The 24,838-nt window shown below is 38.7% G+C and overlaps 1 protein-coding gene across 1 annotated transcript; it reads left to right on the top strand.

The window, feature by feature from the left end:
• The first annotated feature begins 847 nt into the window (after positions 1–847).
• On the top strand, positions 848–24,813 carry gpc1a (glypican 1a). Its single transcript, XM_057325791.1, has 9 exons — positions 848–1,420; positions 16,816–16,974; positions 18,499–18,896; positions 21,268–21,433; positions 21,539–21,669; positions 21,780–21,917; positions 22,003–22,127; positions 22,198–22,373; positions 22,974–24,813. Exons 1-9 carry the CDS (start codon positions 1,264–1,266, stop codon positions 23,180–23,182), a joined length of 1,659 nt encoding a protein of 552 aa, XP_057181774.1. The 5' UTR covers positions 848–1,263; the 3' UTR covers positions 23,183–24,813.
• The last annotated feature ends 25 nt before the right edge of the window (positions 24,814–24,838 follow it).

Below are 24,838 nucleotides of genomic sequence, written 5' to 3'. Positions count from 1 at the left end.
ACATTTAACACTGTTTTATGTTTTTTTAGATAAGCTACTTTCATGACATATCTTTTAAAATGTAATCTAAATACACTTTAAGCCATTCGTCTCTAAAGGCGAGATTCTATTTGACCTCTGACCTGTGTCAGTAAATGAGTTTGGAGTGCATTCATTTATTTTTTTATACCCGTTATCCCTGTTGAGATCATGAAGAGTAGAGTTTATCTCAGGATGAGGTGTACTCCAAAAACTTCTTCATAACAACATTCTTGATGAATTTTTTGTTTCAGAAATGTATCTATTGCCTTCTTAAAAGGGCAGTAAATCGCTTTCCCGCTCATTCTCCTTCACAACTCCTTCCTGGTGGAACATTCTTCCCAACTCAGTCCGGTCAACCACATCTCTCACAACATTCAAAAAACTACTCGAAAATCTCTTCTGTGAATACTTGACAGGCAAATAAATAAAACTAACCCTCTCTCTTTCTCTCCACAGGTATTGTTCTGGCTTTTGTGGAAACTAGTAACTGTATTAGCACCTATTGTATTATTGCTCCATGACATATCGCTTTATTGCTCCCTGAAATCTCTGTATAAAAGCGTCTGATTTTGACTAAATGTAAATGTAATATTTTAAGGTTTTGTAGCCTATAAAAATCTATTCGGTTACTTTTTAAAATAATCTCTCTCAGGCTTCATCCGCGGTGTGAATCGCTCAATAATTTGTTTACATTCACGGCGAGTATCAGCGTCTGGTATGAACAGGCCTTTAAGAGTCGAGTGATTACAAACGCCGTCCGAACTGTTTCGTCCGAGTCGTTCAAAGGAGCCGACTCGCTTGTGACTCGAACACCGCTATTGTTCAGCGAGAACGGGACAGCGGCGACAGACAGCGCAAGAGCGCGCAGCAGTTGCACCTAGAACCGGCGCAATTCATACAGCAATCTCTAAAGGGACTTTATTTACAGTCCGGACTGTAGTGCTTATAAAGATTATTATTTAGTTATGCATTATTAATAGTGCGTAAAGACATGAGCGCCAGAAACAGATCCCCACCGGACTGATCAATAACCGACATCCTCTGTCATCAGGACCACCAGCTGTATACTTGGACGGGCGTGAACGCAGAAACCCGACAAGTGCATTTACATCTCAAACAAGTGGATTTTCGTACATTTAGAGACAGTGGGTGGTTTTATCCGCTGTCCCGGACCTGTTTTGAATAGCGCATTGGCATCAGTGGACTTCATTGAGTTCAGTTCGCTCTCTGGATACGGACACAATGGATTTTACACCGGTCGCGCTGCTCGTGTCCATAATCTCGGTGTCTCTGTCTGCGGATAACGCCGGCGGTAAAGCGCGGAGCTGCGCGGACATGCGCCAGTTCTACAGCGGAAAAGGGTTCACGTTAAACGGCGTCCCGCAGTCCGAGATATCAGGTATGAATTATAAGCTATGAGGGTCATTGTCATGTTGTCTATCTATCTATCTATCTATCTATCTATCTATCTATCTATCTATCTATCTATCTATCTATCTATCTATCTATCTATCTATCTATCTATCTATCTATCTATCTATCTATCTATCTATCTATCTATCTATCTATCTATCTATCTATCTATCTATCTAGCAACAGTTTTACACCTGACGCGTTCTCCAGTGCTTCATGCTCTTCTTGTCAAGTTCAGGAAGCGCATGAACAGATGGAGGTCCCAGACAAAAGCTCTACTTGAGAACAATAGACAAAGCTGTAAGTGCTCAACAGGACTACACCTGGCTTCATCTTTACCGTGACTGACATCAGAAATGACCTTTCACTTCATTCATCATGTTGGCGAAGACACCCACCTGATGTCTCGGTCACCATGTGTTTGGAGCGGGCGTCTGTGGTGGAGCTGATCTCCACGGGCTTGTGCTCCCTGTAGGTCATGTTACAAGTCTAACAGGTTGGGCCCTATAATTCCCTCAGGGTTGTGATTTTGTAGTAAAGATCAGAGATATCCCCACACTGTAGGATAATTGGGCATTTATTGTGCAGTATGTGGTTTTATTTTAGATGTAAATTGTGTAATTTGACTAGCAGGTCCTATAATTTTCTTTGCCATTTCCAGGTAACAGGCAGGGGGGGATGAAACCTGTGCAGTCAGCATGAGGGTTGTTGGTGCAGCCAGTCATTTTTAATGTTGTTTCCCATCAGAGGCCAAAAACTGTTGGCCGGTTGTGAACCTGTCCCGTGTGAAATGGCCATCAATCATTTTGACCCAGCCTTGCTAATGTTGATAATAGATCACGCATCATACGCAAGTGCTGCCGTAAATCAATCTGCATAAACGTCATTATTCTGTGCAGTGATATCTCCGTGCATGGTGCGCTCTGCTTTTTCCACGAGACCTCCTCCGGGATGCACGTGTGATGTGTGTCCAAGAAGCTAAATGAGATAAATGATGGCGCATGCGCCACGCTCGCAGTTATAAACACTTGTAAATAAAGCATAAGCTATTAAAGCCAGGACAAAATCGCAACACAATTTGCCCACTTTTGCATTATTTACTATGTACATTTGGTATAGGAATAAAAATATATATATGATGCATGCTGTTGTATTTCATACACACACACAGACGCTCAATGCTCTCCATGGCCCTTAACAAGTGTATTTGAGGCATTATGCATTGCCATCCTCAGCAAATCAGAGACCGAGAGGAATCTTCCTTCCTATTGGCCAGGAAGAATTTCTCAAGGTCATCGCCTGTGGTCTCAATGACGGAACGCACAATGGGGGAGCTGAGGAAAGTGTAACATGTGGCGCCCACCTTCCAGTGGCTCAATTAAGGCCTCTGTATTCATTTATCTCAAGCAGAAACCGGGATACGTATTTCATTTGAGCTCTTTTAAGTGGTTGGCATCCAGATAGTCTTTGTTTGCTTGAAGTGCATATTCATTTCAGTGATATCTTCAAGCTTCCTTAAGTCAATTAGGATTCATTTTTTAATAATTGATAAATATACATCATATATTATTTATATAATTACATTATATTATAATACATTATACTATACATTATATAAATGTATATAAATAAAGAGATTCTATGAATATATTATGTAAATGTATATTTATCAATGATTTGGCCCAAAATATTTTTAAATACATTTTTGTGATCATTTATCCGAATGCAATAACTTGCTCCACCCCTTAAATATTTCACAAGTTTAAGATTCCATGTGAATTTATTTCATTATTTTGATGATATTTTTTAATTGTCACATCGTAATACAGGAAACATCTTATTGGCTGGTAGATACAGTAAATACAATACTGTCAAAACGTATTTAGGTGTTAAAACTAAACTTTTAAATGTGTACCCTCATAGCACACATTCATCTCAGAGACGTCTATTTGATGTCTGCAAAACATCTTTTTTATTGTTCGCTCATCTATAATTAGTCTCCGAGACGTTTCAGATGTCATACAGAGGATGTCTGTACGATGTTTATGAGAATATATGTAAAACTGCCTTTTCTAAAACATTCATCAGATGTTTTTCAGATCTCCAGATCTTTAGCAGACATCTTATAGACGTACTGGGTATGTCTTTAAAATGTGTGACGTATACAGTTTTGATTTTTTTTTTATTGAACGCAATGATATTCATACAATCTTAAATGTTTAAAAAAGTGACAACATTTTTGGGTGTCGCTGTATTTAAGCACATGTTGGGAACATGATTTCAGATCTGACCATTTCTATCAGTGATGTAATCTGAAACTAGTAAATGATTTCCTGGAAGTTGTGGAGATCACGATTGTCATTGTCATCGTTTCTTATGATGACAATAAGATGTTTTTTGACGCCACCTCTGTGGGTGTGTCCGTGACACACATATTGTGCATTCTGAGGGTTCTAGGGTCTGAGGTTTCCACCACTTATTGTTTTAGCATGTCGAGCGTGTTTCAGAAAGAGCCGATCATAAAGAATTACCTAAAGGTCAGAGAGGAACCAGCGCTGAATAGCCGCGGTCTAGAATTACAGATGCGACTAGTGTGTCTTCCATTTTTAAAAACACGAAGGCTCAGTATTGTTCAACTGGAGAATATGTGACACTTCAAGCCCCGCGGTGCCTCGCAGACAATGACAATCTCACGTTTCACTCAAGTAGGCCATGAATATGGTATATTCAGACATGTATTTGTTTGTGATCAGAACGATGTTATTTTTAAGATATTTGTTTTCCAGTATTGAAAGCGAGACCTAAGCGTGCTGTGTGCAGGCGTGTCTGTGTTGACAAAAGGTAAGGAGTTGTGATGTCTTCTGGTTTCAGACCTCAACTTCAGCTCATGTTTGCGGTTCCTCTATACGGCGAGGCACACGCCCATGAGCCTTGTGTGAAATGAATCCGGCACACCCATGTCTCGATTTGCCACCAACCTCAAAGCCCTGCATGTTGTGCAAATACAGAGGCCTGATTTGGTTAAGCTCTTAGCATAATATTGAACCTGTTTGCGCACACAAATTCAGTCATTCGTTGGAAAGCTGTGATCAAATGTGATTTTTTAAATATTATTTATATTTACGTTATGCAAGGGTCTGAAAAGGTCTTGGTGATATCAGCAGTTTTAAAAAGTTGTTTCAGAGGAGGAGCAAGTTTGTCAAAAGTTTGAGAAGACAATATTTAGTAAATAAACTGCGCACAGTAAGCTCAAGAATGCATATAAAGATAACGTAATTTACATATTAAGATATTATACGGATACGTATTAAGATAAAATTTTGAATTCAAGTTGACTGATTAATCGTATTTTAATCATTGTAATGATTTAGCCTCACACATTTATTTAAGCATAATCGTCGCAATATTAATGTGTTAATAGCATGCACAAACATCTTCACGATGTAAAGTTGAATGAATTACGCTGAAGTGGGAAAAAGTTTTCAAGTGACAGAATATTCATGATTATTAATCGTGATAAAATGTTTGAGCAAAATAATCGTGATGATCATTTTACAATATTGTTTGGATCACTTTAAGAGCCAATCAAAATGAATTAGAATTTAAAGGGCTCACGCATTTAAAATGGAAACTGTAAAGCGTAAGCTTAGAATGCACACATTGTTGTGGACGCTAATACTGTATCTTTATATAGTTACATTTCTTGGTCTGAACTGTCCTTTACACTTCAAATAATATTGCGCAATTAAACACAATACAAGCGCTTTTGCGAAAACTCCACGTTTCAACCGATGGATCGCCGACTAGTGATTATTTGAGCATAATTACACTCTCTCCCACACGTTTCTCTTCCTGCGAGCGCCGATTGTTCTTTTGATGCGTGGGGGGTGCTCTCCTGTGAGGCTCAGCAGGGAGCCTGCAGCAAGAGTCGAGATTGTGCAGATCCGATCAGGGCCCTGTTGGATTGTACAGAGATGCGCCAACACGGTCTCAATCCTAAACACGTTTGCCACACCACTAACCACAAATAAAAGCACACCTGGCTCCGCAGGTACAAGCACCAGCACCTGGAACCGCCAACAGGCCCCTTTTGTTCAGGTGTGTTGGAATGGTTTGAAAAGCACAGATTATCTGTTGAAAAGCAGAGAGGGCATTTCTACACGTTAATGTTTGTGTAGTGGGCCTCATTCGTAAGATAATGAATTTGTCTTTGGGAAAAAAATGATCTAAAATACAGATCAAATATGCATAGGAAATTTATTTTGGGGGGTAAGAGGAAGCCAAACTAAATAAATGAAAAGTAGGCATTTTGTGTAAATTGTCATCCCTACTGTATATTATGGCTGTCACAATATTAGATTTTCACAACACGGTTACCGTGGCCAAAGCACAATACAATAACAACATTATCACGGTATCTATTGTATTTGTTTGTAAATAACAATACTATAGGTCAAATTTGTCTTTAATTCTGTTCATTTTGTGTTTTCTCATTTTGGCCAATGAATTACACTTACAAGTGTAGTGAGGCAGAGAGAGAGTTTGTGACTATTGTGACTCTTAAGGCAAAAGTTTAAACAAGTGCTAAATTATTTACGATATTATGGCACGTAACATTAACACGGTATTGATCATCATGGGGTTGTATCACGGTTATTGAAAATGGCGGAAATTGCAGATTGCACTCCTTTTGTATATTGTCGCTGTAGGGTGGAAACCTTGTAACTACAAATTTCAGAAAATTAAAAAATATGTTTTTATAATATGAATTGTTTTAAATACCACTTTTTATTATGAAACACTTTGTTGTCAAAGTTGATGGTTGAAAATGCTCTTTGTAATACCTTTCATTGGTTGCATATTTGCAAAACACAGACAAACAGTAATGATTTATACAAAGAAATTACAAAATGTGGAAATACAAAGTTTCCACCTGACAGCAACAATTTATTTAATTATATGCAAGTAGAATAAGCCGATATATGGAATAATTACATACTTTCCATGTAGCAATGGTTGTATACTACATAGCGTGTTACAGCACACATGAATGAAAGCAAATTATAATAATTACTACACCCCACATTTTACAGACAATATCAGCTGTGGTTGATAACACACATCCATCAACACATCATCATTCTGATTCTCCACACATACAATTAAAGAAAGACCCAACGGCCATGTACCATATTTATCAATTCAGAATACAGCCACAGTTCAATGTTTAACATAACCACGTGTAGTTGAAGAAATGACTGCGTGATTAGCCTTTCGCAGCCATCGACAATTGCTCAGCAACAGCAGCGTTGTGAATAATTCACAGTAGCGCCGGGCTTTTATCCAGCCACTTTGTACTGTCAATATTAATTGTGCGTTTTTTGCATTAACCAATTTGTTGTCAGCTTATCTCGCTGCCAAACATGCTGGTAGAGGAGAGGGAAAAGTGATTGATGAAGATGGAGGGATGATTATTAGCTCAGTTTTTCTGGTCCTTCAGGGTCGAGAGAAAATCAGACTGAGTCACGGAGCCTTGTGAAATTACAGTCGTGTCAGCGTTTGAACAAGACTTGCAATAGGAAATATTATACATCATTCTTAAACTGTGACTTTAAATCTTACGCAGAAAGCAAAAGAAGATACTTTGAAGAATGCTGGTGTTCAAACAACATTGAACCCCATTGACTTCCATGGTTTGGACACACAGAGACCACAGAGACAGTTTGGACCACAGAGACATTTATCAAAATATCTTCTATTGTGTTTGACAAAAGAAAGAGTTATACTGTATACAGGTTTTGAATGATACGACAGAGATTTTTTACTTTTGCGTGTACTATCCCTTTAAGGATTTAAATCTCTCCAACCACCTGTCATATCTTTACTGCATTTCACAATCCAATCAGTATCTGAGCGCTGAAAGAAATTCCTGATTTATTCGTTTTATGTCACAGGATGCAAATGTGTCATCTCTGCTTCATTAGCAAAAAAAATCACGCTATTGGTCCGCACACAGATAGTCCATTGGCTGAGCCAGTGAACGTTTAAAGCGATAGTTCACCCCAAAATGAAAATTCTGTCATCATCTACTCACCCTCAGATTGTTGCAAACCTGTGTCAAGTTCTTTGTGCTGCTAAAGACAAAAGAAGTTATTTGGAAGAATGTTAGTAACCGAGCAGATCTCATCCCCCATAGACTCCCATGGAATTTATTTTCCCTATATATGTATGACAGTAAATTGGGGATGAGATCTGTTTGGGTACTGACACTCTTCCAAATATCTTTCTCTGTGTGTCTTTATACAGATTTGGAACAATCTGAGGGTGAGTAATTGATGACAGAATCTTAATTTTTGGGTGAACTTTAAAGAAACAGATGTTCACATACAGTAAAATTCACATAATATTATGTTAAGATGGATAAAATGTAAAGTATTTCACCATCAGAAAAAAAACCCACCCATACAGCTTGTTTGTACAAATCCTGTGTCCTAACAACAGGGTCATCTCGGGTTAGAGTTGAGGGAAGGTTTGGGCATTGGAAACCATCTTTCATCCTTAACTGTCTTAGTCAGGTAATCTCTTTATGGTCTTGAGGTTGAGTGAATTATCTGTTAGTTGCCACTTACTCATTAAGTGTCTCCATGTAAAAGAATCTAATGGAAATAAATGGCTGTCAGAATCCAAGTGAAAGTAGTGTAAAAAAAGTCTTAAAGGGACAGTTCACCCAATGTAAGTTCTGTCATCATTTAGTTACTGCCTTGTCATTTTAAACCTGTATAACTTTCATCTGCACAACACAAAAGATGATATTTTGATGAAATGTTAGCAACTGAACTATGGCGGGACCCATTGACTTGCATTGCTTTTGTGTCCATACAATAGAAGTAAATGGGTAGCGCCGTTGTTTGGTTACCAACATTCTTCAAAATATCTTATTTTGTGTTCTGCATATAAGAAAACAAGTCATACAGGTTTGAAATGACATGAGGATGAGTAAATGATGACAGAAATATTTTTGAGCAAACTATCCATTTAATGCTAAATTTGATTCACGATTTCAAATCATGCATGTGCTTTGCTGAACATGCACTTCTGACTCCATGCGTGACAGATCGGGATTAGGATTTCTTTAAAACATCTGCGCATAATCCAGGGGCTCGTAATCCCGATCGTTTCAGTATCACGCATGGCAATTTGAGTTTATCCCACTCACCCTGTCAGAAAGAAAAGATTTTAAATGACACAAAAGCCCTCGATATAGTCAATTATATCCCTTTTGGCCACGTTTTGCGTGTTTGTTTCAACTGCGTCAGCCAAGATAACGGACCATTAAGATGATGAGAATTATTTATTGTGACATTTTTGTTGTTACGGTTCGGCGGTTTGAGTGGAAGCAGTTATGAAGAATTTATTGTTGTGGGTAATGGTCTGCCGTTTCAGTCTTGGCACGTTTTCCTCGCCCGCATGAAGGGCCTTGCGCACCAAACAACAGCCACCGTCAATAAAATTCACGTACTCCGAGATTATACAATTAATGCATCGTATAGAGAGTTATTGAACGTCATCACTTCTTATTTTTACAGACGACTGAGCAAGCATATTTGGTGTATCTCGTGCAGGGGGCCCGCAACCCCGAGCCATGCGATATATACGCTTTATTCTGGCCATTTTTTACATATTATATTTCAGTTTTAATATGTCAGCACCAATATTTTATGTCACTGTGAACCGAAAGTTTACTTCCGTATTTTGACGCATTTCTGAGTGAAATGGAATTTTGAATGAGAAAATAGTGGGCGTGGCTTTCATCTTTCTCTGCGATTTGATTGGATGTAAAAAAACAGCTGTTGTATTTTGAAATGGAACTGGCAGCAGACTGACAGTTGAAGGGGAGGAGTTAATGGATGCTCCGCCCAAGCCATCTAACATATGTCATTTAAGACGGATAGTCATCACAGGACGGAAGTGCATTTTTAGATTTTAACTGAAGATAATGAGGGCACATGATTTTTAAAAAGAGAATGACCCACAAACTATTTGCAATAAATGCTGCAATATTGCATGAAAAAATAGGCATTGTAATTTTTTTATTTCACTGGGACTTTAAGTCCTCACTACATCCTCCAAATCTTTTTCAGAATCTTTCCATGTCCCTACTATCACACGTAACCTCATATAAAATTTTATGAGAGATCTGGATGTACGTTTTAACAATGTTTGGCAAACACTGTAATACCGTTCACACAAGTACAAGTTGTTTGCGCACACACACACACACACACGTGCTTATTGGCACACGTGTCTGCCTGGCAGACGGAGCACAGTCTTAGCTGCGGGTTATTTTTAGATTTATGGAAACCTAGAAATGTCCAAATCAAAGAGCCGGCCTGTCCGCTCCTCCGTTTTTTGCCATTAGCAAAGCGAGACATACGTATTCATAATGCATGCTGCATGTCGGTTATGATCTGAAGAAATGCTCAAGAAGTTGGGGAGACGCCTTAAAGGAACTGTCTACCGTTTCAAATGCTGAATGCAGCAAATGAAGTTTCTTTGTTGTTTAAAAGTGACTTAATATAATATGAAAAGCATTGTAAATGTATGAATTAATCGAGTATACAATTTTTTGCTATGAAAGCGAATTAATGGTGAATTGTGCAAGAAACTTAAAAATTCTAGTCAGTTTTGATGTCTTATGTACATGTTCTTGATAGCATTTTGAATGTTGGAATTGCTCTTAAAGGGACAGTACACTAAAAAAATAAAAAAATCTGTCATAATTTATTCATCCTTATGTTTTTGAAACTGGTATATGGCTTTTGTGTTCCACAGAAGAAGATATTTTGAGAAATGTCTCAGTGGTTTTGTGTCCAAACAATGCAAGTCAGTAGGTGTCAGTGTTGTTTGGTTATCAACGTTCTTCAAAATATCTTCTGTTGTGTTCTGCAGAAGAAAGTCATACAGGTTTGAAAGGACATGAGGGTGAGTAAATGGTTGGTGAATCTTTTTAACATTAAACACTAAACTGCACTTTTAGCTTTATTAGCTTCCCAAATGGCTTCTGTGTATCAGGTTCTATATATAAATTCAACAGGGTTACATTTTCGCTTTGAACCCTCTAATATACTGCATGTTATGGGATCAAGGCAGCTCATTAGACCAACCTGTTATGGCCTTTATATTTCACACTCCCTTTTGCTTCCTCTGTTCCCCTGGGTCATAAAACCATAAACAGGTACATGAGGCCAGACCACGTGCAAACTAAATCACAATCAGACCTGGGCTGTTTTCACGGCGCGGGGCTTGCCGATCATTTCTTTTTACCGCGGAAAGAAGGGCGGGCATGTTAGAGTTACCTAAGAAATCAATTAAAGGCTGTTCTTCAGCGTTTTATAAGGCAGGCCGGGCTTGGCTCTGAAGTCGTCTCTTTTGGCAGGATGGCCGTCAATTGTCTTTATTGCGGCTTCGTGCAAGGCCTGGTTCAGGGGTCACGCGCTCTTAGTGCAGGACGGCGAGGCGCCAGGGACGCTCTGGTCGCTTTGAGCGGCCGTGCGACTCAGCGGGGTAGCAGATAAAAATTACCGCGGGCGGATGTTTAAAAGAGTGAGAGAAACGCGGTAGGAGGGGCGGTAATGAGCGCTAATAGATGTAAGAAGAGGTTGAAAGAGAGGTTGAGGAGACGAGGCTGGTATTAACACAGAAACAGAGATTGAGTAAAGGAAACATTTTCAAAGTTCCTTATGACAATAAATACATTTTTGACAATAAAAAAGTCGTAGTTTTATACTCAGCATAGTTTGTAAACCACAAAAAGTGGTTGAGAAATTATTTATTTATTTATTTCTAGGGCAGAATTTCCCTCTCCAATATGGCGGCGCTGTTGACCAATTGTGTGTTTATGTTTTGCAACCTCATTAAAAAAAATGTGCATTGTAGGCCCATCCGGCTGCGTGTGCAACAAAATCTGTGTCGCTGACACAAATATGGAGTTTGACACAAGTCACACTTTTTAGCTGACAGATCATTTGTTTTGGCTTACGTACTTCCTCCCTGCCTGTCTCTCACACTGGCTTCCTAACCTCATCTGACATAGTTTTTCTGTGCGTATTTCCCAAATGTCCTCAGAGGACACTGGTCAGCTGGGGATTAGGAAGATATTGCATTATGTTCATTGATGGAAGCTTATCCTCTTTATTGAGACCAGCGTCGGGCAAAGCGCCATGTCACCCATGACCCCGTATTTAAAAAGAAGGTTGAATTCAGAGATTAGACGGTGAATGGCGGCTTGCTTAGAGGATTCTGTACAGTTTTTACGGTTCTTGTTGGGCCTTGTAAATTACATTCAGATGGACAGGAAAAGATTTTTTGTTAAGTGACTATAATTCAAAGATGAATATGCATGGCTAAGTTTTTCTACAGAAATTAAAGAAACTTACTTACATAGTTTAATATATAAATAGATTTTAAAATGTTAAGTAGAAAATGTGTCTACACGTGCTAAAGTGCTCCCACATGGCTAAGATGTTCTAGGTAGTTGCTAGGGTAATCTGAGTGGTTGTTAACATGTTGCTTTGTGTTGCTAGGGTGTTGTGAGTGGTTGCTGTGGCATCGCAATGCAGTTGCTAAGGTGATCTGAGTGGTCGTAACATGTTGCTATGTGTTGCTAAAATGGCCTGGGTGGTTGCTAAGGTAATCTGAAGAGTTGTTAACATGTTGCTTTGTTTTGCTATGGTGTTCTGAGTAGTTGCTATAGCATTGCTATGCAGTTGCTAATGTGTTTTAAGTGGTTGTAACATGTTGCTAAGGTGGTCTGGGTGGTTGCTATGGCATTGCTATGCAGTTGCTAGGGTGATTTTAAAAATCGTTACATGTTGCTATGGTGTTCTGAGTAGTTGCTATAGCATTGTTATGCAGTTGCTAAGGTGTTTTAAGGGGTCGTAACATGTTGCTAAGGTGGTCTGGGTGGTTGCTATGGCATTGCTATGCAGTTGCTAGGATGATTTTAAAGATTGTAACATGTTGCTGTGTTGTAAGGTGGTCTAGGTGGTTGCTATGGCACTGCTAGACAGTTGTTAAGGCATTCTGGATAGATGTAAGCGTGTTGCTATATGTTTCTAGGCCATTACTCTGTGGTTTCTAAATGGTTGCTTCATGTCTTAATATAAAAGCCTGTAGGTTTCTATTCTTGTCTTTAGATATAGTTTTTCTTAAAGTTTGTGAAAAAATATTAGCTCAATAAGGTTAATGATTTGACCGCTATTAAAAGTGAATAATTGTATGTCAGAGTGTTATCTTAAGCACTTAAGACTGAATTGTTCTGCTCACTACGCTGGTTCCTAAACACTGTGCAAAGTCAACTTATGCAGTAACATCGGTGTGTATGTTTACAAGGGTACCAAAAGGGTTTAGTAGTGAGCTAAGCTTACCAAACAAAGTCTCATTCCTCAGGGACAGCCTGTTAATCAGGCACAGAGGACGTAAGCATGTTTTTGGCCAGCACAGGGATTTAAAACCAGGACCGGGCTCACCTTAGAGCCTTGCGCACCTGCTGTCGGTAAACCAGCGCCTGAGGCGGCATTCGCTCTCATCTCAAAGGAGTCCACTCAATCCTCTCCCAGGAAAAGCAAAGATGGGAAAATAAAAGCACTATTCACTTTGGTATGTCAGGGCTTTGAAGGTGAACTTCAAGACTGTCCCTCAAAAGAATTTCCTCTTACCTTTCGGTTGTTCGCTCTTAAAAACGCAGCCTCGCCTTTTCCGTCTGAAGTCTGTCCAAGACAGTTTTTCAGAAGGCAGTCCAGGAGGCATGAGGGTAGTCTGTTGTGTCAACATCTGCGCTTTTTATAAAAAAAAGTTCCTTGTAGGAATGCGGTCTATACACAGAGCGCTCAGAAAATCAATCAACATATTGCAATTGACGTTGCATCAGCCCTCGCAGAAACTCACCCTGGCTGCAAGTTTTCTTGTTCTTGCGTGAAGATGAAATTCTATAGATATTTCTACATCAAAGATCAGAGATATGCATATTTTACAATACTTTCATAATTTTGCAGAAACTTTTAAGATCAACTAGATTTTTAAATACAGTGAGACTTGCATGGCCAAAATTTGTTGGTCTTGCTAGAAATGTTGCTTAAACGTTGCTGTGTGGTTGCTAAGATGTTCTGAGAAGGGTTTTTTAAACATTGTTGTTTGGTTGCTAAGACGTTCTGACTTCTGAGCGGGTTTATTTTGGACGTTGCCAAGATGTTCTGGTTGGGTTTTTTGGACGTTGCTGTGTTGTTGCCAAGACGTTCTGAGCGGGTTTGTTTTGGACACATTTTGTTTTTTTTAAATGTTACTGAGTGGTTGCAAAGATGTTCTCAGGTTTTTTTTAAACGTTGCTGTGTGGTTGCTTCTGTAAGATGTTCCGAGTAAGTGTTTTTAACGTTGATGAGATGTTTTGGGTGCTTTTTTAACATTACTGTGTAGTTGCTAAAATGTTCTAAATGGGATTTCATGCACATTGCTATACGGTTTCAAGATGTTCTGAAATGTTTTGTGCACGATGCTATGTGGTTGCCTAGTGCTCTTACAGTATATATTCACCTCTGGAGGCATCTTTGATTTTCGTTTATATTTTTGATTACATGTTTCAAAATCCATTAGGGCATGAATGAAAAGCAAAGATGTCTTCAAAGGAGAGGTGAATCGGTAACATAAAGCTTTTGTTTGATCAAACACTCACTGGCCCTACAGGTATCGAGCCAGTTGGGTTGAAGGTTGACATCTACCTGCTAACAGTTTAGCATGATGGCCTTCCAAGTTCATTCTGACAACACGAGGATTCACCCCATCTGCCTCCAGGCCCGTTTGCCGTCCTTCTTTCTCACTGTCCGTCACTGACAGTTGAGCTGTCTGGTGAAACCCTTGATTTTTCACGACAGATGTCAGCAGCTGAGAGGCGCTTCTCTGTCAGTCTTTGATTTCAAGTCTTGTTCTGATGGCAGCCTATCGATTTTCATCCAGCAAAAGAAAATGACTATCTCAAAATCTGCCTGAAATTATGGGACATTTTGTTTGCACATGCATGCACAAGATCAGTCTCCCTCTCTCTCTGTCCAGCCTGGAATGCCAGTATACTGTCACTGCATACTAAGCAAGCAGTGTACGTATTTTATACGGCCTAATGCGTTTTTAAATAGCAATGTTAGTCCACATACTGTATGTTTGTAAATGGGTGCCTGTTGCTGATTCTTCCTTTGTGCACCAGAGCTGAACGAAACACTCAATCTGTCTTGAGTCTCTCGGTCCCTCGTCAGCGTGCATTGATATGCAGGCCACACTCCCGTGCTGCTCACGGACCACAACGAAGAGCACGGGACGTGCTGCGTAATGAGTCTCCTTAACATCACGAGACGTCATCGGGCACGGAATATGAAATTGAGATACCGTCGCTAGTTTATGATCGCTTTAAAATGGGCTCGCGCACGTGTGATTTTAATGCAGCGGAGCGTGTTTGAAACCTCACCCTTTGAGACATAGACCCCCACGATCAGAGAGAGAGAGAGATATTGTGAAAAGAATGCACTTAAGCTACATTACCAGATAGATTCAAGAGTATCATGTCTGTCTGTCTATCTGTCTGTCTGTCTGTGTGTATGTTTATCGCTCGCTGTTTGTCTGTCTGTCTACATATCAATTGTTTTTTTCTGTGTCTGTCTATCTAACTGTTTTTCTGCCTGCCTGTCTGTCTTGTCTGTCTGTCTCTCTTTCAGTGGTGTATCTGTCTGTTGTTTGTCCGTCTTCATGTCTGTCAGCCTGTTTGTCTGTCTATCTATACATTTTTGCTTTTCTGTCTGCCTGTCTCTGTTTGTCAATTTACCTGTTTTTCTGCCTGCCTGCCTGTCTGTATCTCTTTCAGTTGTTTATATGTCTGTCTGTCTGTCTATCTATCTATATATCTGTTTTTCTGCCTGCCTGCCTGTCTGTCTCTCTTTCAGTTGTTTATATGTCTGTTGTCTGTCTGTCTATCTATCTATCTATATATCTGTTTTTCTGTCTGTCTGCCTGTCTATTTATTTATTTGTTTTCCTCTCTGTTTGTTTTTCCGCCTGTCTCTGTCTGTTTTTGTGTGTCTTTTGTGTCTGTCTGTCTGTCTGTCTATCTATCTTTCTGTTGTCTGTCTCTCTTTCTGTTGTGTGTCTGTCTGTCTCTCTTTCTGTTCCGTGTCTGTCTGCCTGCATATCTCTCTGTTTTTCTTTCTGTCTACATTTTCTTTCTGTCTGTCTGTTTGCTTTTACTATCTGTTTTCCTGTCTATCTCTGTCTGTCTGCCTGCCTATTTGCTTTCCTATCTATTTGTTTTTTCACTCTGTCTATCTTTCTGTCTACATTTTCTGTCTGTCTGTCACTTACCATTATACAATATAATTACCATTTTTGTGAGTTTTGATTAATGATTTCCTTTACCATAAGTAGTACTCTGCATTCCTGTAAAAATAGATAAAAGACAGATATATGAGATATAGATGCTCTCTAGGTTGTGCAGTCTAGATTAAACTGCACTAGTACACACACACAGACAACATTCCTAGACAGTAAACTGCTGATATACAAAAGATGTGATTGGACGGCTCTCAGGTTGACCATAAAATGGCCAAAGTGAGCATTCAGTCTCCTCTGCTAAAGCGTAACCGTGGTGAATACATAAAATTGTGCTTCCCTCTGATTTTCCACTCTCGCTGCAGTCAGGCGGCATAAAAAATGCATGATAGCAATAGTGTCTCTCGCTCCAGTTCTCTAAGCCGCGACCCAAGACGGGCTTAGCCGGAAGGGGTGTTTGCTAAATGTCAACGGGTCCGGCATCCACCGAACCTACCTCAGTTCAAGTACATAGAACAAACAGAATGAAGCATATTGTGTTGATGATTTTAATTTGGGGTAAATTGGGTAACAGTTTCATTTCATAGCGATAAATGGTGGTACATAACTATTATCCACCATATACAATATATATACAATTATCGTAAAATAAATGAATTGTGATTAATAATTGAAAGGTTACAAGGGTCCCAACTGAATCTGTGAATCGTTTGTATACATGACTCTTCTGAACAGGCCGATTCACCACATTGAATCAAATATCACAATATTCAGTTTTATGTGAATGTATGTGGCTCTTCGATAGGTGCACAAATCCACATTTATGTCAGTGATATATTCAAACCCCTATATTTTTGTTTTAAGCTTTTTCATGGAAGTATAACATCACGGTTAACCATAATCGTTGCCAGCGATAAATATAAAATATGACGGAACTCAACGCATTATGTCATTGGTCATCCTGGTGTTAACAAAGTATAAAAGCGTGAATCTTGTTATCTTTCAATTCTCTCTACAGGGGAACATCTGCGCATCTGTCCACAGGGTTACACCTGCTGCACCAGCGCTATGGAGGAGACGCTGTCAAACCTGAGCCGCAGAGAATTTGAGGGCCTGGTCAGGGAGGCGGGACGCTCCATCCAGGCCTCGCTCAACGCCCAGTACAGAACCTTTGATAGTGAGTGCACTATTTTACATTTTATTTTACATGCTCAATCGTTGGACCCATTCTTTGTTTTGATTATCTTTTTCGTCCTTTTAACAACTTTTTGGTGCATATGGTTGGTGATGTACACACAATCCCCGATTTTCCCAAATTCTAACATTTTTTAGCTTAACTTGTCGTGAAGTTAAAGAAAACCAGAGAACCAACAGCTGTGACTTAGAAAGGAAATGAGCTTTAGGGATACCTTACTGTCTTACAGGGTTTATGAAACGTTCATCTGCTTTACGTTAAGGTTTTTCTTTTATCGTAAGGCACCTTTAAATGCCCGGGGATTAACGAATGTGAAGGGTTACTTGAAGATCAAACTCTCTCCTGGTTTGTGTCATTTTGACTGTAAAAGTTAAAGGAGAACCCGGAAGCTCATGTGCTTTCACACCGAGCGGTCTTCACGGGGCAATTACAGTGGGGTTTTTATGACTTTTTACTGCAGTGCACCGTTTAAGCATGATAAACTGTGTAGACGGCCGGTAATGAAAAGATACTTTGATACAATGATATGAATGTATAAGATGATTTATATACTTACTACTGCAGCATCAACTCTGTTATTTTAATTTAGGAATCATGTATACATTCTGTAGAAGTTATTGCAGGGATATTGGATATAAAACATATGCAAATAAAATCATTGGCAATTAAATGAATAACAACTTTCTTGCATTATTAAAATAAGATTTTCTTATTTTCTTTAACAGAAAAAACGCTGGGTTTAATAATGTGGTTTCCTTTTCATCTTGTTAAAAAAGCTCTTTCTTCTATATTCTTTGACTAGAGAACACACATTCCCCAGGGGAATTTTTTTTTTTAAATAAATAATTTGTTTGTTTTTCCAGTTCTCAAAAAATAGGAATAAATGTAATGAAAGCAAATAAACCTAATGGCATCATAACCTGAAAAGATACCTTTATTTTATATTGATAACAAACATGTAAAAAATAACAAATAACTGTCTGTGAAAATCAAGCTAGCTTTTTTTTAGGGTGATTTACGGTTTACTACATATAATCATCCTACATAATGTAAAGAACATTTTGTAAAAATATAATATTGACCAAGTCAAATGTCAAAGTTTGAAATCGTTTTTTTCACCCTGCTGAAAAAAACATAGAAACCCAATAGAAACCATCTCAGAAAATCTAATAGTTTCCATTAGAACACCATTACAACCCAATAGCTTTTTCCATTAAAACCATTGCAAAATTCCTTTTTGTAGTATGTTTTGGCCATTATTCCAGTAGGATTTAACATCACATAACAGTAGCCACCATTACAGTTTCCATTAAAACCTATACAAATCCCTTTAAAACCATTACAACTTCTTTATTGCTTTATTTTGTAATGGGTTTAATGGAAAACCCCTTTGGGTTGTAATGGTATTCTAATGGAAACCATTAGAAATTCTGTGGTGATTTTTATTGGGTTTCTATGGGTTTTTTCAGCAGGGTATGAAAGTGACTTTGTTTCTTTATCTTCCAGCATACTTCCTTGAACTTCTCAATGACTCTGAAAGGTGGTTGGAAGAGGCGTTCTTGGCAGCCCTGGGGGATCTATACCGGCCCAACGCTGGAGTTTTCCGTGACCTGTACGGCGACCTGCGTCGGTACTACAGCAACGCGCCCTTGAACCTCGAGGAGGTCTTGGATGAGTTCTGGATGAGGCTTCTGGAGCGTCTTTTGAAGGCGTCTGACCCTGAGACTGCCTCCCTGCTCTCCGATGACTTCCTGGAGTGTGCCTCCAAGCAAACCGAGACCCTGCATCCTTTCGGAGACGCCCCGCGTGAACTGAAGGCCAAGCTGGTACGGGCGTTCGTCGGCGCTCGGGCGTTCGTTCGGGGCCTTAACGCGGCCGGGGAGATAGTGAGGAAAGTGTCACAGGTATTGCGTGTGTATTCTTGTCTTGATCTTATGTATGATGGCAGTCTTTTTGTACTTGAATCCATATTTCCTTCCTTCTTTCCTAATGAATTTTCCAGTGCGAGTTTCCAAAAATGCATTAGTGCCAAATATAGCGCTTCGCATCAAAGCCTAGAAGTTCATTTCAAGGACCCATCCGATCATGGAAAATAATCCTGAAAGAGGTTAATCGAAAGTGACTTTGCTGTACAGAATGCCATTCATCTAACTCTAACTTATTCATCAATATTAAACCCACTATGAAACCGTTGAACTAAAGGATCCTTGACATCAAGACAAATGGATAAACTGCAACATTCCTGCTGATGTTTGCCCCAAACCCACACAAAGAAATTTAGTTCAAGTCCTCAGTGGTTATCCTGCTCTTTCCCGAAGCTCCCCGCTGGTTTGACAAGCGTATGTAGGACGCAACGGTACGTCTCCTTACTACAAATTCCATCTCCTAGTGACCAACTCTCTGGAGAGCCCCGCTGAGAAGACCTAAATTCTTGCTGACGTAGGGAATATATCAAGCCGGAAGCTTGGCCTTGCTTTATATGATCATAAATCAACTGTGTGGCACAAATGCGCTGTATTAAACATACATACATTTGTTTTAAAAGATAAAAGTGTTGGCTTTGAATCGTGATAGAGGTTTAGTTTAGAGTAATATGACTGAAGAAGTATACTGCATGAATACTCTGTTTTCCATATACATATATTTCCCAAAATACTTTTTTTTGTGGAATTCATCAAGCGGATGACCTGAATCCAGAAGCAGAAAATATGCTAAACTAAACATTCATGCTATCTAACAGCTAGCATTCTTGTGTTTCGTGCAAAATGTACTAACAATTGCATCAGCTGAGGATTTAAAATACACTTACTGGATTACAAAAACGGTCGCCTTGGGTTGAGGATTCCAGAAAACTGTTTGATGAAGTCCGTTTCCTTTCTGTGGTGACATATTTCCTGTCGGAACAGGAAGTTGGAGCGGGATGTATTTGTCCCTTTTTGTTGTAAATTAGCCAATAGCCTTTAGATTAGTGTGTGATCAGACAAATTTTGTGCAATTTAATTGACCAATTTTAAATGTTTTTATTTAGTGTTATACTTACTTACAGTATTTGAAAAGCATTTCGTCACAGAATTTCTAAACATTTTAGAAATACTTTTTATACTTTTTATCGGTTAAATATTTGCAAAACCCACAAACATGAATGGTGACCCATAGTAATGGTTTATGAAAAAAGAAAAATAATGAAATATAAAGATATGAGGTTTTTGGCGAAAAACTATGATTTATTTTATTAGTTACCAGAGGAAGTATTTTTAACTTTTTTCAAGTATCTGCAAATTATCGGTTCGATTCCCAGGGCCGGCGGGTAACAACTGAGGTGCCCTTGAGCAAGGCACCTTATCCCTACTTGCTCCCCGGGCGCTGCATTGATAGCTGCCCACTGCTCCGGGGGTACGTGTGTTCACTACTCTCTGGATGGGTTAAATGCAGAGGTCACATTTCGTTGCCTTGTACATGTGCAATGACAATAAATTGAATCCAAATCCAAATCCAAAATTACATTTCAAATACAACTTTACGTTTTTTTTACCTTTAATACTAATGCACATTTAAAATCAAGTAAAAATTCTTGTAAAAGTAAGAAAGTACTTGAAGTATTAAAGTTTAAAAAGAGAGAAGCTACATGTATTAATGAAATGTAGTGGAGTAAAAAGTATGATATTACGCTTTATTATGTAGTGAAGTAAATTTCCGAATTAAAAGTCCTCCTATAAAGTACAGATACTTAAAAATGTACTTAGAGTAAAGGTACTTTGTTTATTATTATCTACCTCTGTTAGTTATTTTTTATAAATGCTAACATGCAACAATAATTTAACGTCTCTTTAAGTGTCTTGCTCGAGGGCACAATGGTGTTTGCTCACAGATTACCGACCCAACCAAATCATTAACTACTATTTACATATATGCATATAAATATATTACAAACACTCAATACTGTCACGGTTCCATTCTTTTTCTCCCCGTGTTTTCCCGAAGGACTTCACTTCCCACGATCCGTCACGCTCCCGAACCTGTGTCTCATCTGTATTCCCCACACCTGCCCGTCATCTGCCTCATCATGGACTTGTATATATTCACACTCTGTTCTCCCCTTCATTGTCTAGTCTTAAATGTAATTCCAAATGTTATGTTTCTTCTTCTGGCTTACCCAATCGCTATGAATTAAAAGTGTTTTGCCTGTGGATCTACTCTCGTCTGCATTCCTTGGTAACGTTCTGTTAGAAATACAAGTGGGTGAGCTACTTCCTAATGAATGTTTCTCTCTTCCAGGTTCCTCTGAGTGTGGAATGCAATCGTGCCATTATGAAGCTGGTGTATTGCCCTCATTGCAGAGGCTTCGGATCGGTCAAACCTTGTGCCAACTATTGTAAGAACGTCATGAAGGGATGCCTGGCCAACCAGGCTGACTTGGACACAGAGTGGCAGAGTCTTATAGGTAACTCCGCCCACGTGGAAATCTCATTGTTCCAAATGTAATTCTAACAATTACTTGAAATTGTGTTGCTTTCTCTCTCTCACACACATTGTTTATCTCGATCAGAAACCATGCTACAGGTGGCCTCCAGTTTTGGTGCCGAGCCCAGTATGGACACTGTGATCTATTCAATTCCTGTGAGAATCTCGGAGGCTGTTGTCGCTATGCAAGAGAACATGGAGATCTATACCAGCAAGGTTAGAATAATGAAAATAAGCATCTTTTCTTAACTGTGTGTGGGTCGGCTCGATTGCACAGAAAGGCGCATTTTGTTGACTACAATATTTGTGGATTTTTTACATTTCAGGTATTCAAGCTCTGCGGGGACCGCGGTGAAGAAGGCACACCAAGCTCGATATCAGAAGAGCCGAAAAAGAAAGCAAGTACAGTGACGGCCGTAGAATATAAACCCAGTCCCAAAGCTGCTGCCAGACTGGAGGTGCAGGTGTGTATTTGTGTGACAACCAATAAGGAACATTTGCCCAACCTTTATGACTTATGCAATATTATATTGCGTGTGCAATCCTCAGGTAACAGACGTGTCCAGTAAACTCAAGGAAATGCAGTTTTACTGGATCCAGTTGCCCTCGGCTCTCTGCAGTGGGAAAACATCCAGCAGTGGTGACAAATGCTGGAATGGAATGAGTAAAGCCAGGTATTAAATCTTTCAAGTGTAACAATTTATAAGGTGGTGAAATGGTTACTGAAGATTGATTTCGATTCAGTTACCTCCCTGAGGTCATGGGTGACGGGCTGGCCAATCAGATTAATAACCCGGAGGTGGAGATTGACATCACCAAGCCAGACAGGACCATACGTCAACAAATCATGCTGTTAAAGATCATGTCCAATCGCCTGAGAAACGCCTTGAACGGAAACGACGTGGACTTTCAAGACACCAGTAAGCATATGTATAATATATATATAGCATCTGTTTAAAAAAACGGCCAAATAACGTTTCAGAAATGAATTACACTTCTTTCTTAATCAGTATTTTTGTGTTAAATTCTAGTAAAAAAATCAAAACAATATTAATTTAAGATTGAAAGGATGGAAGCATAAGACTTGCTTATTTGTTAGTCATCCGTGCAAGTTTTTGTTAACAAAAAAAGAAAAACGCTTGAAGATCAAGATATAAAAAATTAAGATATATTTTTCAAAAACCAACACCGTCTTGCTTGAAGTAAATGTCTCTTGATTTAAGGATATTTAAAACTTTAAAATAATTTTGAAATGATAAATATCACTTTTTATATACTGATCAGAATTTATTTGTTTTATTTTTTCACAATTTATTAGATTTTTTGTTGCTGTGAAACATTACACAAAAAAATTTATTATGCCTCATGGTCAAATGATAATAATTTTAGCACTATTCTAAGGCTAAATTGTATGATAATTTCTTAAGTACACCTCAATATCAGATCAATTAAATATCACATAGCAAGTATTATGAGTAATATAATTTGCACCAAAGTAATCATCTTTTTCCATAATGCAGGTGATGATTTCAGTGGCTCTGGAAGCGGCATGTGTGCAGACCACCTGTGTATCCGGGGAAGGCCGCCGGTCTTCGGGCCGAAAAACGACCGGCCCAATCACTTCGCTTACGGCCCCGACAACAAAAAAGTCAAGAGCTCGGCGAAACAGATCCAGCCTTCCGTCATCTTACTGGTTCTGTTACTCACGTGTCTGTTTCTCAGACGGTAATGCACATTGCTCTGCAGCTGAATCAAACTTTGGGATCTTTTGGAGGAAAATTTGGATAGGGCGGAGCCGAGCAAGGAATGTTAAAAACGCATAGAAAAAAAACAAGAAATGGTGAGCTAATAAATTTGCCAAAAGAAAAAAGAACCTTGTGAATGAACGAACATTTTCCTCTCGAATACAGAGGCGACCATGAAAATAGCTGGAGATGGATTTTTTTGTGTTTTTTATGTTTTGTAATCCGTCAGATTTAATTTCTGATTTGATACATCAATTGACATCTCGGTTTTTTACCTTTGAATGTAAAAAGATGAAGTGGACAGTCAGAATGCCGGTTTAGATTTACACTACGAGGTTCTCCGACGCAATTTACCCACAATTCTTTGTTCATCTCATTCAACAACAACTCATCTTTGCACAGTTATCTTAAATTTTGTCTAAAATGTTTGCAGTACTACATGCTAAGAATTAGGTCTCTTTTAGATAACAAAAATCAATTAAATTGGGTTTGAGCATGAATTAAAATATAATTTTGCTGTGTATTGTGTGATGAAATCATAATATGAAATCTAAAAAATCTTTTAAATAGTCAATCTTCATGCACAGGGAGCTGTATTAACAAGTGAACTACAAAATTGTGAGAAATATCTGGGGTCATATCGCACCACAAAATCAAAAAAGAAAATTGAAAATGTAAATGTGAAACCAGATGTGAAGATATACATACAAAAAAAACCACTCTTTCTTGACTGGGTTATTGCTCAGACCGGCACAAAATATTTATCGGGAATGTCAAGAACTTTTCGCACCGACGGCATACTGTACTTATGAGTTAAACAGAAGCATGTGTCAGTCTTGAATGAATCGAATTGCCTTGAATGGAATTTCATTTTTAGCCAAAGCTCAAGGGAAGCAGTCGTATACAGAATGTACCATTTTCGAATAATAAACATCAGTCACTTTTAATGAAAGTTCGTAACTTTATAGATTTTTGATTTCAGAGCAATACCAATAACTAAATGCGTGGCAGTGACACTTTAACACCAAGTTGATTCATAAGAAAGATTATTTAAGAACTATTTGTGAGAGTACACTTCAAACTTTCTAAAGCATCCCAAAGTCCCTAAAAATTGCATTGAAAGATGTTAAATAAAATCCCCTTCACGTTTCGTCTGATGTTTGTTTATAATGCCTTTGATGCACAACTGCCGTTAAATGAATCAAGGTCTGATTTGGTGGGACAGATATGATATGTGAAACAATGTAAAAAGTTGTGGAATGTAACTTCAGTGGAGAATGTACGATGCGGTGGATTATATCACAGGAGGGCTGGTTTTTGTACTCGGTTGTCCAGTATAAATCAATTAAAGCACATTGTATAGTCTTAGTTGAACGCATGACTCGTCGAACGGACTTTGGACCATTAATACGTTCTGTATGTCATTGGCAGATTGAACACACGCTTGAGCGTGTATGAGAGATGCAGAAATGTGTGTATTGGTCATTTTGGTTTGTTTTCAGCACTAGTATTTTGATTTGTAAATTTCATCTGTTTTACGTAAATAAAAATGCACAGGTGTTCAAACAAAATGGACGTGGTCAATGAAAATTTTCTGAAATAAATATGATGTGTACGTTTGTGGCTAAAGTTTATTAAAA

This window comes from Triplophysa rosa, linkage group LG25, assembly GCF_024868665.1.
Source record: "Triplophysa rosa linkage group LG25, Trosa_1v2, whole genome shotgun sequence".
In the NCBI taxonomy this organism is placed as follows: domain Eukaryota; kingdom Metazoa; phylum Chordata; class Actinopteri; order Cypriniformes; family Nemacheilidae; genus Triplophysa; species Triplophysa rosa.
This window is presented reverse-complemented; position numbering and strand designations above follow the sequence as displayed.